General features: G+C 39.3%; 2 protein-coding genes and 1 long non-coding RNA gene across 4 annotated transcripts in view; 1 reads left to right on the forward strand and 2 right to left on the reverse strand.

The window, feature by feature from the left end:
- The window catches only part of LOC122416896 (uncharacterized), a 48,389-nt gene that overhangs the window by 23,379 nt on the left and 8,600 nt on the right, over window positions 1–16,410 (forward strand). The gene's annotated exons all lie outside the window — the stretch shown is intronic.
- On the reverse strand, window positions 227–2,111 carry LOC122419193 (torso-like protein). Its single transcript, XM_043433524.1, has 2 exons — window positions 1,455–2,111; window positions 227–826 (listed from the first exon to the last, which is right to left on the reverse strand). Exons 1-2 carry the CDS (start codon window positions 2,109–2,111, stop codon window positions 299–301), a joined length of 1,185 nt encoding a protein of 394 aa, XP_043289459.1. The 3' UTR covers window positions 227–298.
- Window positions 13,764–16,410, reverse strand: part of LOC122416937 (uncharacterized) — a 43,635-nt gene continuing 40,988 nt past the window's right edge. Inside the window, exons 2-3 of the long non-coding RNA XR_006262193.1 lie at window positions 14,600–14,749; window positions 13,764–13,850 (exon numbers count right to left, since the gene is read on the reverse strand). This is a non-coding gene — a long non-coding RNA (uncharacterized lncRNA). The remainder of the gene's footprint in view (window positions 13,851–14,599; window positions 14,750–16,410) is intronic.

Below are 16,410 nucleotides of genomic sequence, written 5' to 3' on the forward strand. Positions count from 1 at the left end.
TAAGTTCCTTCTCTGATTCTTCAATCGTTGAGTTTTGAATTAATTTCTTATTTTCGATCACGAAGTTTGCACAGCATGGTTTTTTAAGGTAAAGTAAATAGGAGGGTTGATCACGAGATTTAGCTGAGTTTCAAACTGATTTTGTTCTATATAATTTATTGGTAGAAATGAATGAATGAATGAAAAAAAAAATTAAAAACAGATTTTTCATAGTTCACAGCTGGAAGGAGAATTCAATAGTTTCAAGTATAAACAGGAAAATATAAAAAAAGCAGGATCTTTCCAAACGATCCATTCATCAATCATTTGAGCCATTAATTACACCAGGATCGGTGTGTTGGTTTAATGAATCACGTTCGAGGAGATAAAGTAAACAGTATTTTCGGAGTAAATCGCTATTTTTGGTATCTTCAATGGGAAAGGATAAAATTTCAAGACGCAACGCGAGAAAAGCTTCGTCCAGAAGAAGATTACCGAGTGTCTGCAATAACGTTCTGTTTTTGTGAAGGTGTATAAGACTCGGTAGCGAAATTGGTTTGCTTGGATGTAGAAGGTGCTCTGCTATCCAATCGTTGGGCGAAGCACCATTCAGAGAATGAATCTGGTCCGTACTGTCATCCGCGGTCGGAATTTCTGAAGCTACAAGATTTTTAGCTGCCCAAGCTTCGACCGTTGAGTTTTCACTCGCTGTCAGTATCTTTCCTTGGTGCACTGCCATCCAAGGCGAGAAGAAAAGGTTCAACTCGAGTTCCGACAGTCCATTTATGCCTCGAGTATTCACTTCCGATGCTATAAAATCGTACTGAGAACGTTCGTACACAAAGACCTGAAAGGGTTCGTTGATAAATTATAAATCTTTGTTGACAAACTGACGGTATACCAGAAAAACAAAAAAGCTTCTGTTCTTGTGGATGACTTTAAGGCACACTGTTTCGATGGGAATTTTTGACTGTTTAAAAACGTATTAAGAATATCTTAGAAACTTCCCAGTGCGTGTTCCCAGAGGAGGTCCAAATGACCTGCCGAGCAAGATTGTTACTGCCAATTTTCGTTTCAAAGTCGTTGAATAGAAGAGATTCGTACTCATGCACATTCTGACTGGAATAACGTGCCATACATTTCGATGGTAAACGTTTTTATGAAATTTTCATCTACGTCCAGACAGTTCAGAGAAAACGAAAGAAATCAAGATAACTTTTTATAGTTTGAAGTAACTTTTCGTGGCGACTAGAGAACTAAAGGTCTGGTGATATTGGCTCTAAGGCTGCTGCATTCGTATTGAACAATTTAAGTTTCAGAGAATTACGAAAATGGAGTTTCTTAGCACAATATCGTGGTAATTTTCGAGCTCGTTGTACAGGTCCAGGATTGAGATGTCATTTGGCAAAATAATTCGGGAGAATTGGCATACTTTGAGAGAATTTTTCAAACGATTCTCATATCAATTGTCTCACCTGGTAAAGGGAATTTCCAGTAATGTAAGAAGTGACGTAATGTGAACCGTATGCGAACAAAATTTCGGCAAAACCAGATATCCCTTCAGTAACGAGGTTTTTTACTGCCACGACAACGTCGTCTTTAACGCTCATGCTGGGACCTATTTTTTGACTGTCGCGTCCTCTTGCGATTCTGAGAAGACCGAAGGAGTAATCACTCGTGAGGTAGGAAGCGTCTATACCGAAACGCTCAGCGGTCGCAGCTGCGGACCAATCTTCGATGAGAGCGCGCCAAGGTTTGTGTATCCCTTCGATGTAGAAATTGCTGAAGTAGGTTTTCAACAGAGTATCGATATCTTTGCAAAGCTTTACTTGAATATTTCTTGTTGAGAACGTTGAAGTTCTTTTCTTATTCAAAGGCCTCGGTGCGACTGATAAATGTTTGAATACGTTCACTCTTCCTGTGTTATGCCATTGCGCGTTTTCACCTCTGTGTATGAAATTTCTCATTATTAATTCGTCGAGATGTTGGAAACCACCGAATACTGCTATGGATTCACCGAGTTGCGGTTTTCTGATCGCTCCCTCAATGTTCATTATCGCCGTTAATACGAACAGAAGCAAGGATCCATGAATCCACACTTCTCGATTCTTTCCTGACCGTTCTCTCAGCATTTTTGCTCTTTAATCTTTAATTTTTATCTACGAGCCGCGAGCACTATTCGAAGCGAAGATGAATTTTCTCAGCGTTTCTCACTACACAGATAAACCAGTCAGTTTTAAAACTAACGAATTTTCTTACTTCAATTTCTTCACCAGACTGCATGATGATGTGGAAAATATTCTCACTTTTATACCATTTTTATGCGAGTATCAACGGATGGAATATTATCGGCGATAAAAGTTCGTCAATTCACAATTTATGAATAGGAAACATATACTGCTGAATAATTGTTGACATTTTTTCATCCTTTGCATGAATTCAGGTGTCAAATATCGTCGAATTCGTTTGATACATTTTTTTGAGTCAAGTATTATTTACTCAATTGGTGTAGTTGACGTCAATCCGAATGTTTGAATTAGAAAAACAACAATGTTTCCTCGTGGAATTTTTTCCTGCAGACTAGAAGAGTGATATTATATAAAATTTTCAGCGTATAAAATTTAAGTCAATATTAGTTAGCACTCGTAATAGGTTTCGAAACTGGCCTTCGTCTGTCAGAGCAATCGACTTCAGTAGATTTTCCGTAGAAACATTTACCGAATTTTCGAATAAAATCATTTTTGAAAGATCATCAAAGATCAGTGTCCCATCGACCTACTGGTTGATCTTTGCAAAAAAATGCCAATTCTTTGAATTACGATTTATTTGCGTTTTAGAAATTATCGTAATTGCCTCCAGTTCAACGAAGAAAACTTGACGAACTCCCTCATTCAATCCACATACTTTTTATTTGAAAGAGTTGTTTTGTGTTTCCTGATGAAAAGCCATAAAAATTGGTATCGATTTTATCTAAATTGGTGACGATTTTATCTAAAACATGTTTTTAAAAAAAACATTTAAAAAACTCCCGACTGTGACGTGTTGAAAAAGCATATTAAAAAAAGAGAAAATAATTCAATTGATACGAGAGCAACGCCCTTAAAAACAAAAATATCGGGAAAATCGACTTGATAAAAAAATTTGGTTAATAAAAAGATTGTACAAGCTGCATGAAATTCATAAATATTACAATAATTACAATAGAACTATGTTGTAGTTGGAAGACGTTTCTGAATAAGAAAAGGAAACATTGTGGGTAGAATTTTCACAGCTTTCGGTCATTTTCAAGTACATTCCTAAGACCAATAATTCTTCATATTAACCGAGGAAGATGTCAAATAAACTTAAAAGAAAAAAAAACATGAAATCATGAAATCGACTTCGATGACAACAGTTTTAAGGAATTCGTTATTTTTCGAAGCGTCTCAAAGGATGGATAAGAGAATTGTTCTCCATGTCGTCACCGATCGAGCGAAAATAGTCTTGCAGTTCATTTAATTGTTTGCTGGCTGAACTCGTGAAGCGTTTTTTCCTGCCAAAACAATTTAGATCGTGCTCAACTGTGAAATACACATTGCGAGATTTCCGTGTCTAACTTGTTGAGTCTTTTCCGAGGAGCGAACTATTCAAAATTGGCGATTAAAGTCGATATTCGTAGTGAGCGAGGGTTTCTCATCTCATCGCGCATAGCCCGTTTCCCTTTCCTCAGCTCGATTCAGATCGATGAAAATGGCTGAGCGTAGTATCCTCCTAACAATTTACGAAATTGCACGTTTCCACGAATTACATACGTATGTCTACTGTCGAAGTTGCCCATTTCCGCCCCGCTATTAGCTTCACTGTGAACCTCTCCGACGACCCTATTTACTGTGAGCACGATTACCGCCAGTAGTACAGCTAACGCATAGTCAGACAGTGGCGCGTCTCGGTCGAACGTGTATGGGGGGGACGATGACCATTAAAGTTCTGAGGAAGTTTTCGCATCCGCCATTAAATCTTCTCAGCCCGCCTCTGTCGATGCTTTATACGTAAATTCCTTACTGCGCGGCATCAGATCTGACCAAGATCGATGCGCAGAAAGAATCTTCGTCTAGAAAAATCTCGAGTCCACCTTTCCTCATTGTTCCAACTCGATTAATGTCAAAACATCGAAAACTCCTCAAAGCTTTGCTTTCCATGACGCTGAAGTTTCCAACTTTGGAGTCCAACGAAATAATCGAAAAAAACTCTCCAATAATTCCAGTAATTCTCCTATTTTGTTCCCTGCCAAATTTGCGATTCGTAGTTTTTCAAGCTGCACCAACGATTCGTGAAATAAAAAATTGGTGAATTAAAAACGTTTTTTTCACTCATTTCGTTGGACTCCAACGTTGGAAACTTCAGCGTCGTTTGCTTTCCAAAATTCACTGATCGATGGACCCGCAGTATGGATGTGAACTTTGAGGAATTCCGGCAGATCGAGGAGCTCGTTTTACGAGGGTTGATTCATACGAACGCGAAGAACAACGCACGTGTATGCGTAAAGCATTTTTTTGCAGTGAGATGCGACGCCCGGCACTGCGGCGCCCGTCTCAGTCATAACCGCGCCCGCTTCGAGAATTCTCGAAGGGCACAGCATAGTCGCTGGCAGCAAAGACAGAGATTGGCAAATGGAATAGATTGATGAGAAAAGGTTTCTTGAGTGATGATTCTCCGCGATATTTATGTCCTATTTATCTGATTGACCAGAAATTGCAGGCTCACTGAAGCCTTTACTGAAAATAGTTGCTCCGTCGTAAGAGCTCATATTTCATATGCGAATTCATCCCGCTTCCATCGCGTGTATGGATGATTCCACAAGTTTATTTTTTCAGATCAATGATCAACTCGAACTCTTAGATTATTCAGCGATTCAAGTGACAACGTTACAATCGATTGCAGTCCCATTTTTTCGTCGAGTGATGAAATATTTGTCAATGTCAAAGTGCAGTTAAAATATGCGGATAATATTCGTGATCAATCCAAGAATGTTTGCTCGAGTTTATCGACTGTCCACCTAATCACATCCCAGTCTCTTTGCTCTATTAATCTCTGAGTATCCTGGACCCTGATCCTATCCGATTGGAATGCTCAAAGTTGACACAAGAGGAGGCTAAAGGTCACGGGAGACGCGAGAATTTCGATGGTAATTCCAGCGAGAAATTCGAGAGAATTTCGAATCGCTGCTCCTCGATAATCAGTTTTTCAAGTTTCATTATTAACGTGTTAACGTGGTAATGCATCATTAGTGCATAAACGCACACGTGTCTCTGTGCTCCCATGTATATTTACACGTGCGTATGTACCACAAATTTAAAGCATATACTTGGCCTCCCACATCTTCTCGCAACATTAATATTCCATGAGAATAACCTGAGAGACCCAGCGCTCGGATCGTTATATTAGATAGAATAGGAAGCAACACGCGTTGAAGGTACACCGCGTGGAAAACGGGGGAGGACTGGAGACATCGATTATCCCAGCACGTAATTCACGTTAGTACGGACGAGACTCGAGAAATAGCGCCAGAGTAGCTCTCGTGTTTCACAGCACGAGAGGGAGCTCGTATATATACACGTACATTGATGTACAGTGATGATAGAACATGTGTCTTCGATGGTAGATGGACATGTATGGGGCGTTCTACCAGCATGCATCAGTCGCTCTTTCGATTGTGTACTGTCCATTGGCTTCACTTTCCTTCCCTTCTCCTGAGTCCGAGGGAGCGCAGGTGGCCTAGTTTTTAATTTTAGTTGTCACCGGTTTATCGGGTACAAATAATTAAACGAACAATCGATTATACAATCATTCGAAATCTAGCAAGCGAGATGTGGAGGGGGGTTGAAAAATTTGTTTCGAAATGAATGTTCTCTTATTATGTGAAGATCGTGACAAGAAATTGAATCGATGAACTTTTTAAATGATCAGAAAGTGATTCTATTTGATTGTAAAAACTTTTTTACATTTATTGTCAGTAATTCGTTCTCGATGATTACGTTGGAATGAAAATGTCAAAAGAGTCACGCACAAGAGATGCTTCTAATGAGATTGAGAGTGAAATTCCCATATGTAGGTGTTTACGTGTATCTTGCAAATACAAATGCATGTCGATGTGTGTACACAGATATATAAATATGGGTGAGCTTGGGAAAGTTTGCTTTACACCGACATGTGGATAGAAGGATGGGTCAACGAGATTGATGAAATCACGATCCATCGTCGTGTTGCATTTTCCATTTCATCGAATAAAAACGATGACGTTACTTCACAACCCTCGAACATACCTGCGCGAAAAATGATGCGGATTGAACGATGTCATTCCTTTCAGAAGTGAGAGGGAAACGGAGAAACAAACCCAAACGAAATTGATCGATGAAAAACGAAAAATACTTTTCTGCTTGCTAAACTGGATCAAGATGAATGGATGGATTTTTCAGACGAGCTTGTGATTGCTACTGGATTTTTGGAGCATGACTAACCTCTAGAATTGTTCTATGCGAGAGTGACGAAAGCCAGTTTCTGGTTAGTCGCAGAAAATACTTTTTCTCTCGTACATTCGAGATCGTTCTGAATGTTCTATGAATATTCTTTTTTCCAATGATACTCCATATTGTTGAGCTTTCGAGTCGGGTGTTTTTTGTACCACAGGCGTATCGAATATTCCGAGCCGAAACGTTTATTAATTTCGTTAGAAATATGGCGAAAGTGTAAATTTTAATCGTTAAATTTCTCGACTCATTCGATTTATACTTTCGACGAGTTTCGCATGAAACCCTCACATTTTTCCAGCAAATTTATCGTCAGTAATATCAACAAGAGATTATCGAATTTTGCTGCCGCATATCTAAAGCTTATCTTATCCGTCTAACCATCCAAACGCTCTTACTTTAAAAATCCACCTTGTAAATGTCAAATATTCTCATAAAACGTCAAAATAAATGCTCCGATTATTCCACAAATGTAATAAATCATTTGAATTTATTTTTTGATACTCTGCAGCTCCAAGTCCTGCGGACTCTTGTATTCGCTCCTCTGACGAATTTTAAGTGGTAGCAAAAACACTCGGATTCCGTCAGAATTCCAATGAACCCATTCGATACACGAACCGTCAGGTAGCAGGGACGATAAAACGAGAAAAATTGCAAATATACATTTCTTCGACGTCGTCTGAAACACGATGTAAAAAAAGAGATTTCACACTCCAGTCCCATGACAGTTTTTCAATTCACTAACAATTACTTCATGATGACATGCACGCCTTGAGATTGCTACTTTGAAAAACCTCTCACAATGTTCACCCACGTTCTATTAACTCTACGACGATCTTTACTTTTCATTTACTTACCCGGAGCACATTGATAGAAATCAAGTACAATGGTACAGTGCAGAAGCGTACGCAAAGTCGAGCTTGTTTAACTCGAAAGAATAAATGAATTTTTTCCCTGCAAGTAAATCTTTACTACACTAGTTTTATTGTGAAAATAATAAGAGAAGCGAGCTCGCGAAGTATAGCAGTAACCTTAACACATGTGCCCCTAGACACAGATACATTATCGTAGAAATTTTTTCTCACAGCTTGAACTCTCGGGCGTACGTGCAAGTTGCGTTAGCGTAACGTCGCATGGGATCGAGGTGCATGGAGGTACACGCTTATTGATCGAACCGCGGGGTTATAACGGTGCCTTTGCCTGTATTCTCCCTTTCCATGCTGTTCCACACCCTGCTTACTTTACTCACACACGCACACACACAGATATAAAAAGTAAACTTGTATATACGCGGACGTGTCTCTTGTACATTGTCATCGTTACGAAGCGAAACGAATATTCCCTATTCCTTTCTCCGACCCCATATCCTTTTTGCACAACCTTGACTTTTTATCTTCGTCTCGTTCTCTCTCTTTCTCTCTCCTTCCGAAGCTCCGTAGTTGGCTCCGTTGGTCTTCGACAATCTGTACGTCTTCTCTCTTTTCCGACGAACGTTTGCCTTTGTCTGTTCTTTATTCCATTATCCGTTTTGATTTTCCCACGATGAAATTCGATTTAATAGAAATGATAGGACGCGAGGCATGCACAATGCTTCACAATCACACGTTATATATCGTGGGGTATAACGGAGTTCATAGTTCAGGAAAATGGTTCAAGAACATGCAAAACTCGATGAAATATTGCGATTTAATGGCGAACGATAGCAGAAAGAGAAATTGAGTGAATAAGGGCTCTTGAGAGGACAAGAGCTCTCGACAAACGCCAACGCTGTGTACGCGACGCCCAACAATTCTCCAACGATATAAACTCACCCCAACACATCGATCGCTCTCCTCGTATCTTTTGTCGTCTTGTATACTAGACTCGAACTACATAAAGAAATCGATGGGTCACGAGAACCTTCACACTTGGCTCGCCTAACCCACTGGAACCCTCAGACTTTGTATTTTTTCGGGTTTCCACGTCGAAGGATGAAAGTGCTTGCGTTGTAATACGCTCAGACCCGTATCGAATTTTTTTATTTATAAACTCTTGGAAGAGCCTCTCGCAGGGCTCTAAAGAACTCTTGGGCCTTCCAGCGCTACTGAGGGAGTCTTCAGTTGTATATTCTGACAGAAATTTCCTCCAATTCATTATGCAGTCAACGAAAAATTTGCCAGACCGTGTACTTTATTCACCTAATTTACATGCTTCGTAATTATGATTGAGGCTTGAAAATAACGTCGAACACTGTTTTTGGCACAAAAGTAAATTTATCCTGCAGTAAAATATCCACGTATATGCCTTCATCACGATTGTGCTATCCTAGTTTTCTGAACGAAAAGGCACAAAGATCCAGGGGAGGAAAATCGTTCATCTGTGCAACAGAAACAAATGGGATCGCGTAGGCTGCGTACTTGTCTCGGGCGCGAGGGACAATAGACGAAACTCGTTTCGTACGAAGAGCTCCAATTCGTGGGGTTTATTCTCACTGGTTGGCAATGCTATCGAGATACGAACCTTTCTGAGATCGAAGGAACTGGCAAGATTGAAAGTATCCTTTTCGTGTGGTGTATAGGTTCGAACGAAAACGACACGAAGATGCAGGCGAAGAGGCAGTCAGATAAGACATCGTGATATTCCCATTCCGAGAATAATCAAAACTGCAAAATCTGATGAAATTTGTGGCTGTGCGACAGGCTAATGCGCACAGAATTCCATTCGGTCTCTTCCCGGCGTCGATCTTCCTCGACTCGAAAATCTTCCGAACCGAAAACGCAGAATATCGTGATAAAGACGCGTAGATAATCGGCAAGATTAATGACAACCTTATGACGAGAATTAATAGAACGAAGGTAAAAACACGAAAGTACATCACGCTTTTTGCAGCTTCCTCTAGGGGTTGATCGAGTGTGGTAGTTACTTTGCTGCTCTAAATTTAGCAGGACACACGTATCGTTGCTCCTGAGGGTCTTCAACCCTCTCGGCAGACGAAGATAAAACGGTGAAGCCTATATAAATGCTGTTTGAGCTTTCACGGCACAATTCTCTGTTATCCCTCCAAGACTGTAACACGATTCCCTCTAGAGATTGAAGTACGTGAAAACTCTTCGTGTCTTATTTGCGTGACGCAAGAAAATCGAAAATTTCTAGTTGTCAGAGAGAAAAGCAAGCAGCAGCCCCTCCACGCTGATATAAATTCGACGTTTTTCTAGCAAAACCCTCCAGGAACACGTGGAAACGCAAAGGATACAAATGGACGCGTCCCCGTGTTGTAACTTCGCCACCCTTTATAACCCATCTTTTATGGAGGATTTTCCGAATGAAATATTGAAGTGTTTCTCTGCGTTCGCCGGATAGATATACTTCCGCAAACTCTGTCGAACGTAGATGAAAAAATGTGGTCGATGCTGTAGCTTGCTTGATCGCCATAAATCTCCACAAAAAGTGCATGTTATCTACCGCAGGTTTTCTCACGTGTTCATTTCGGACAACGTGAGAATAATACAGAAAGCTTCAAATTTTGGGCTGGCGTTGAAAAATGTCCGTTGCCATGCCCTCCAGCATCCGCAAAAACCCCGCGAGTACACGTACGCACGAAATAATAAAAGTGACTCGTCGCCAAACATCAGCCCCTTGGGAAATGAATTCTTTTCATTTTGTTATATTTTTTTTTTTCATTCCTTCAAATGAACAGTTTTATCTCGACGTTGAAACGCTCAAATATTATTCAAACGCCACCGTTTCTACGGTTTGTACGAATAGCAATGAAATTTTAGTGCTCGAATTGATTCCGACTATTTACATCCACAATATGACGTATGATTATTCATTGTAAAGAATGATAAGAAAAAGTGGTCTGGGACTCTGGAAATTTTATTCATCGCAGGTTTTTCGTACGTGAGCATTCGTGTACACACATTTAATCCTGGTTAAGTACCCCGTGAGAAATAAAAATTGTGATGAGACGATTTTCTCTCGAAATATTCGATTCGAAAAATTTTACTCTCAATTATTATTGTCGTGCGAAATAAAAACACTTAACGGAGCTCTACTCAAAGTTCTGCGTTTCATGCACGGTGAAAGTGATTTAAGTTGTCCGTGTACGTGACACAAAGTTCAAAACTCGAACGAAATACTGCTTGTTGAGCTCATAAACGTGGCTGGTTTTTAGGTTCTGTGCATCGAAGTCGCAGTGTACAATAGTCGCTACCATAATATTTATCGCTCGATATTGTCGAGAATTCTACGAAAAAATTTAATATTCCGCTATGCCGTACAATGAGCATGCATGTCGGAAAAAAAACAGGGTTTTGTACAGTTGGGCATGAACTGGAGCACCATAAATCGATCCGCGATCCACACGACCAATATTTTTGCCGCCTTGCTCGTTAAACCTGTCCGTCTCGTACGCTCCATCACTTTTTGTCTTCAAACCCTCACGGGCCTTCACCCTCTGTAGCGTTCTTCGAATTGTGGCCTGAACTCAATTTCGCAATCCGACGGGTTCCCCGGCATCGTTGAGCATGAATTTTAGAGACGGTTGATTAGACGGAGAGGAACAAGAAAAGCAAAGTCGATTTTTCAGCTCTTCATTTTCCAATACGATTGGCCCACTTAAGGCATTCCTTTCGCATGAGCGTATTTTTTGGTGGCGCAAATTGGGGCACTCGAAATTTGGACCGATTCCTAACCTCTGAGGAGTCGCGTTTATATAGGAAAAGCTTCTGATTCGACCATTTTTCCAACTTCTGTCGTTAATACCTCTTTTAAGCACTCGGCAACCCTTTATTATTATCGTCGCTATGGGTTCCTTACGTTATTTTTTCTATCTGTGAGACAGTTCGTATCAGGAATTTATAATTATTTGGTATATGAATTCACGAATAAAAATGTGCCGATGATAGAATCTCCGTAAGCTCTCGTATAAATGTTACGATTTTTGAAGTTTCAATTCTTTATTAAATTTTCGATAATCTGAAATTTGCCAATCTATTCGCATGCACTTTTACTTTAGTATCATTTAAAATCAGTTATTTGTAGAATATTCGGGTTCGTGAAAGGAATACCTCAAAGCAAATTTCTTCGAAAATTTTGTACGTTAGGGAATTATTTATCGGCAGGAGAATTCTGCGGCTTCCCCTCTACAATCGAGCTTTTTTTCATCCTCGTCGTTGTGGTGCCCAATTAAAAGCTTTACACGCTCTGAAAAAGTATTCTATCCTTTCACCCGCTCATCGCAGGACAGACCCACCTCGACTCCACTATACTCATGGACACACGTATGCGAGAACGTGCAGTGATAGAGGCGAAGGACGAGCTCGCTTTCAAGGGATTAGCTGAGCTCTTGATGATGAAAGAAATTCTTGCGATCCGTAAAAAAGGTCGAGAGTGCCCTGCGAGTCCGTTTTTTTCATAATTACCGTGCTTTAGACTCGAAAATGTTGGGAGTTTTGAAGTTCCCTCTTCATTTTCTTTTCATTGATGTACGATTGCAATAAGCTCGTTTCGTACGATGAAATGGACCATTTTTTTCAGCTCTTTCGTCGACCAAGCAACGCCAGTATCTGTTGAACTGATTTTTCGCGATGGAAATTCTTGGCATTCAATGTTTTTTTAATCAGAAGTAAAAGCTGAAGTGGAAAGAGGGAGAACGAGAGTCAGCAAGCGAGAATAGAGGAATGTGAATAGAAATGACGGACGGATCGATTAGGCCGATTAACTAGCGGAGACTAAAAAAAGGAATGATCAATCTCACAGCTTCGCTAAGAAAAAATGAGAAAAATATCACAAACCAGCAGAAAAAGGACACGAAGCGCATACCCAACTGTGAATATCTGTGAATACTAGTCATTATGAAAAAACAAGTAAACAAACCCCTTTTAAAAGGTCATCTTTGGCCATGCCCTTCGAAAGGTAAAAAAATCAAAACATCGCGAAAATGTTATCCTGTCACTAAATTTAAGGCTTTCCCAAAGAATAATCTTGTCTCTTTTAAATGTATTTTTATAAATTTTATTTTCAGCCAACAAACAGGTTCTTTGATCTTTCGTTGCTTCTTATTTTCACAGTGGAAACTCAATCAATCCGAATCCGAGTTCACAGCTCCCCCCGATCGTTATTGAATGGCTGAAAAAAAAAATAGTCCCGTGAGAATTTCCCTCGTAAAGCCGTTCCGGCCGATGTTAGAGGTCGTAGAATTGCTTTTACTCGAAGAAGGAGATAAATTTCCAGGAGGAAATACTCGCGGCTTTGCAAGATCAAACCTCTCTCGTATCGATTTAGCGGATGATAAAAAGCGAGCTCTGGCATTTTTTCAATCCATCTGGGAGCGGAGTAATAATTAGCCGAGTCGAGGGTGGAACAACGGAAAATTAGTCAAGGCGTTACAAAGAGGCTGAATGAAATTGGGTCTTCATCCGTTGCTTGAAACTTCTTTTCGGATTAACTTTTCATAACGAGAAGAAAAGAAAGTATCGCGACTCTGTTTTTACTGCCGAGTCCTTTCGCGATGGGGATTTCTTACTCTCAATGTAAATTGTACTTACCGACGACTGTGCGAGCATTGAGCTTACATTGGCGTAAAGGAACTTTTGAATAAGGGGAATAAAAGAGGCAAATAATGAGACGAGAAGGGTGGAATGAAACGACGAGCGCGTGGGAAAGAGAAACAGTAAGATTGACTGCAGAAAAATGACTTTGGCCGCATGCGGTAAGAGCAACTACAGAAGCTCTCACGTTACAATGCTTCCTTTATTCCGGTCTTCCTGTATTCCGTTGAGATTCTTTACAGCGCGTTTTTGGTGACCCGAATGTAAGCGTCGAAGAGAACGGTTTGCGGTAACTGTTTGGCTACTTTTTCCTCCTTAATCCAGCAAAGACTGTGCGCGGGGGAAAAGAGCAAAATGAGAGAAAGAGCAGAGCGTTGAAAAAAAAGGGAAAAGACGGATTGCGATGGAAAAAAAAAAACGGTTGGAAAGCTTTTTACCGCGGATCGCGAGCATCACGCTCGTCGGAGACTCGACCCACATTCTTTAGGAAAAAGAAAAAAACGAGAAAGAACGAGAAAACTCTGAGGTATGCCTCGGCACTTCGGATTCTTTCGTTTTCCGCTACCGAATGACTCGCTTATGCATTGAGCACTCGCGAATCCTCTCCACTGACCTGACTTCGACCGAGATATCTTCTTATGCATATATGTATGTTCCTTTTCAACCTCGACTTTTGAAAAAGCGGTATAAATATTAAATCGTTTGGCGAGATACCAGACCCTCGACGATACAAAGTTAAGCCCTTACTTGTTAATTTTCAAATTGGAAGCACTCAATGCTCTTCACCGTCTCCAGGCACCCTCTTTCGGTTAATTAACTTCTGCTCTACATCATACTGAAAAAAAAAATAAAACAACACAAGCGAATATGGTGTAATATTGAGAATTTTCGCTATCGAAACTCAACGTGCTTATACCTAGTTTTTATATTTTCCTCCGAAATATTTAAGATTATTCGCACATTTACGGTAGGGGAGACTGCGGGTACGGTTGTGACGATTTTTCAATATGCTAGTAAGCTTAACGAAAAGTATTGTTTAATGTAATGTGTTCGTTGGTTTACTTATACAAATGACAGTACCTGGGGTCGATAGTGACAGGTTTAAAAATACTCGAATATGGTTTGAAATCACTTTATTTGCAAGCAATATGCAACGTAGTAAAACATAACGCAATAAAACTTTTTTAGAAAGCAATTGGAACTTTGCGACAACAGAAATAAAATCTGAGAACGTTTCAATCAGAAATTCTCGATTTGGGGCTTGAGTTCGGTTTCAGTACGCCCAAAAACATCACTACTTTACATCCCATTGTAGCTTTGTTAAATGCAAAAAATTCACCTTCAAACATACGCTACAAAATCAGCGATCTGGGTCATTGAAAGCATACGTCACAATCGTAACCAGGAAAAATGTCACTTTTTTCCAAGCGAACACACACCATGCCAATAAAAAATAATCTATCAATAAAGTAAACACTACTATTTAACTACTAATATTTGACTTATTTCGAGGAAAAACTCTCATTTTTCTATTGGTATATTTGAGTCAGTAATTATCAAAAGAAATCGAACAAAAATACTTACTTTTCGCCATCAAAAACCAATGTGAGTACTTTCAGAGAAATTCGGACATGAAAGCAGCTCCTTTGTCCCCTTGCACATCCCCGCTATTCCCTGTATATATTTTCGCTTATATGAGAACTGTCACAACCGTAACGTGGTATCCAGTCTCCCCTGTCAAGAAATGTAGTAAGAAAACATGAAATCCATTATATTTTTGTAAATATTCAGTGGATCCTTCATTTCAAAATCCCATCGAAAAAAATGCATTAAAGATGTAAAAGCAGTTCGTACTATAGTTAATGGACAGTCTTTGACCATATTTTTTCAAAGAAATTACCACGGGCAATAGATAGCACAATATTATTAAGAAATCTTGTAATGATTTTTTAACGGTAAATAATATTTAAATTCATTCCATTACGAAAAGGATTTTATGCAGAGTTATTAACACGACTCGGTAGTGCAGTGTGAAAAGTTTACGTTTGACAACATCGGACGTAGTCAGTTGACAGCTGAGGTTAGAGCTTACCATAACGACAAAAAAGTTTCATCGAGCATTATTGTGCAAATGTTTACATTTATCGGTTGTGCGACGTTGCCACAACTTCACGCGGGGTTATGAAATCCTGAGGTTCCGTGAGCATTTGTCGTCTTTAAGGATGTTAAAGCGGGTCGTACTAGTCAATGGACAGTCTTTGACCATATTTTTTAAAAGAAATTACTACAGGCAATTATACGTAGCATAATATTATTAAGAAATGTTATAATGATTTTTGAACGGTAAATAATATTCAAGCTCATTTTATCATGGAAAAGATTTTGTGCAGAGTTGTTAATATGACTCGGTAGTGCATTGTGAAAAGTTTACGTCTGACACCGTCGGGCGTTGAGGTACCCATAACCTCAAGTTATTATGTCAACAAAATGATCCGGCATAACATTCACGCCACTCACGGTAGAGATAAAGGGAAATTTATTTCCAAACGATCGATCCCATACCTTTTGAGGCCTCTCAATAAAAAATCTTCCACATATTACCAAGCATTTGATGAAATGAAATTTATTTTACAAAAATATACCATCCCAAATAATTTTTTTTCCGTGCATTTTTTCATTTTCCGTTTATTAATGAAAAAAAGAGCCTATCTCAAAAGAATTTTTGTATACACAATGTGCAACCGCCTTTCTGAGCCAATTGAAATATTTTCTAAACGCAAATTATATACATTTTTTTGCATTAACGTTTAGTTATTTTATGAATGCAATCATTTCTTCATAGTTTTTATATCGCTTGAAATGCTGTGTATCAAAATATCGTCAATTTTTTCATTTGGAGTGAGCCTCTGACAGTAAAGTTAGGTTATGTACAGATGTATACATATATATAGGTTTTGCGACGTTGCCACAACTTCTCAGGGTTATAAAATCCTCAGATTCCGTGAGCATTTGTCGTCTTTAACTTTATATTTCTAATTCAGATGTCCGCTGACCCCCTTTTTTTAACTAACCGTTAGAATTCCGAGGGTTCAATTCATATAATTGATTTTTTTTATTATCGACATCTGATATAGAATTGCATCAAATTTTGAGTTATACAAGCTTCGAAGCCATTGCGGCTATAGGCGACACGTAAAATTGGGTTCTTTTTAACTAATAATATTTCGATTAAATAGTCGATAAGGGACCTTGAAATTTCACACAGATCAAGTATTAAGCTTGGACTACGACATAGAAAAAAATTAGAGTGCCATCTGAAATCGAGTCTAGTGCTCGTACATCCTTAACTTTATATTTCTAATTCAGATGTCCGTTTACCCCCTTTTTTTTAACGA

This window comes from Venturia canescens, chromosome 1, assembly GCF_019457755.1.
Source record: "Venturia canescens isolate UGA chromosome 1, ASM1945775v1, whole genome shotgun sequence".
NCBI classification, from domain to species: domain Eukaryota; kingdom Metazoa; phylum Arthropoda; class Insecta; order Hymenoptera; family Ichneumonidae; genus Venturia; species Venturia canescens.

Excerpts from the sequence above, each read along its gene's own strand:
- LOC122419193 (XM_043433524.1), bottom strand. The coding sequence starts at position 2,111 with ATGCTGAGAGAACGGTCAGGAAAGAATCGAGAAGTGTGGATTCATGGA. Across the intron at positions 827-1,454 it reads CTGGAAATTCCCTTTACCAG|GTCTTTGTGTACGAACGTTC; the intron begins GTGAGACAATTG and ends GAACCCTTTCAG.